General features: G+C 47.8%; 1 protein-coding gene across 1 annotated transcript; it reads right to left on the bottom strand.

Moving 5' to 3' along the window:
- Window positions 1-531: 531 nt before the first annotated feature.
- Window positions 532-1,092, bottom strand: LOC133048950 (interferon beta-2-like). Its single transcript, XM_061132922.1, has one exon. It carries the CDS (start codon window positions 1,090-1,092, stop codon window positions 532-534), a length of 561 nt encoding a protein of 186 aa, XP_060988905.1.
- Window positions 1,093-1,796: the final 704 nt, after the last annotated feature.

Below are 1,796 nucleotides of genomic sequence, written 5' to 3'. Positions count from 1 at the left end.
ACACAGTGGCCGCGTTGAGACTATTGGCTTCACCACGATCGGGCGTGGTGGAGGGGAGGTGCGTGGCATTGCGAAAACGGTGGAATCTGCGGTGGCTAGCAGACGATTTCCAGTGATCCGATGAGAGTTCGTTCCGCACAAATTGCAACATAGTGGAACACAGTGTCCTTGATGAGATATTGGTTTTACAAGGATAGGGGTTGAGGGGCGGGGGAGTGGATGGGAGAGAGTCCGCAGAAATTGCCACATAGTCGAACACAGTGTGCTCTGCAATGTTTAATATGTGTTGTCACATAAATCAGGTGGACATTGAAACTACCACGTTGACTTTTGTTTCATAAAAAATTTATTTCCCATATAAACGTTTAAATGAGTAAATAATGCATAAATCATTTAAAACAGCTTACAGTCGTTAACTGTCCATTGAAATTCAGTGCGTTGCATTGTCAGTTACTTCAAGAGACTCTGCTGGCTGAAGAGTCTCACATCAAAGTCACATTGTCCATTCCCAGAGCCACAGGTGGGAGATGTTCAGTCACGGAGGTACCCTGTTAGGCTCTTCAGGAAAGAAAAGTTCCTGAGCATTTCCACTCGCACGACTGTCCAGGCACAGCAGTTGTACTCCATGGACTTCAGGTACTGCCCAAGGTTGAAGCAATAGTTCTTCAGGTGAAGAACGGTCATGTCTCCCGTAGTGAAGGTTTTCCTCTGCATGATTTCCTTCTTGATTGGCTCCAGATGGTCCATCTGCCCTTGGAGTTCCACAAGGAGGTCCTCAATGATGGTCTCAGACCAGCCAGTGCTGGAGAAGTCTGTGGTGAGAATACCGAAGATCTGCTGGAGCATCTCATAGATGACCAATACGGCATCTTCCTTCCAGAACTGCTGTGCTTGCCTCATCTCCTCAGGGGCCTGGAAGTCCATCCTGACCTCGAGGCAATGTTGAGGAGTTGAAGGTAACTGCCGCAGGAGTTTCTGACACACCGCAACGCTCCTCCTTTGCTGGAATCGAAGCAAGCTGTAGTTCATGGAGAGAGCTGTGGTGGAGAAACACAGCAGGAGAACGATCTGGAGGAGGCACCTGTAGGTCATGATGAAAACAGGCACAGGGCAACCTATTCTGCTAGCAGATGCTGAAGCTGAGCCTTCAACGCTTTGCAGAGTGAATGTCCTTCCTCCTTGAGTGTGGGCTTTTTATATAGGATGGCCCTCCCTTCTTTCTATCTGAGGGGAATTTCCCACTTTCCAGTCTCCCTTTTAGTCCTCCTATGTTGCTTAAATGATTAGTTACCTCTAAAAACTCTTTCTTTTTAGCTCCTTGCTTTTTGATTTTATATGTATTAGGGAAAAAGATACAGAGTCTGAGAGATTTCTAATGTTTTTGTAAATTTTCAGTGAATTGCTAAATGCTAAAAAGATAATGCCTAATAAATTAAGATAGAGCTCAACACAGAGGGAGCAGCTTCCACAGAGCCAGGAGAATTGCCGAGTTTGCAGGGAGCTTTCTTTCCAAAGGTCAACCGGAACCAGGCCACGTTTGAGGAAAAGAACCCCCAGGCGGGGCTTCTAAGGAGTTGGGGCTGATTTTACTGATTGGGGGACGTTTCCGGTGCGACGCAGCCACCCTCAGAGAAAGGGACCGGGCAGCGGTGATGGGGATTATTGGCGATGCGAGGATGGACAGCGTCGTGCCCAAAGTGAAAAGAGAAGGTGGGCATGGAACGATTGGTTACCCGACGATGTGGGGGCGTTGCTGACAAATGAAACAAGGTACCGGCGTTGAGACTATTGGCTGC

The sequence above is a fragment of the Dama dama genome, chromosome 29 (assembly GCF_033118175.1).
Source record: "Dama dama isolate Ldn47 chromosome 29, ASM3311817v1, whole genome shotgun sequence".
In the NCBI taxonomy this organism is placed as follows: domain Eukaryota; kingdom Metazoa; phylum Chordata; class Mammalia; order Artiodactyla; family Cervidae; genus Dama; species Dama dama.
The sequence above is the reverse complement of the archived record's forward strand: the minus strand, read 5'-3'. Positions and strand labels throughout refer to the sequence as shown.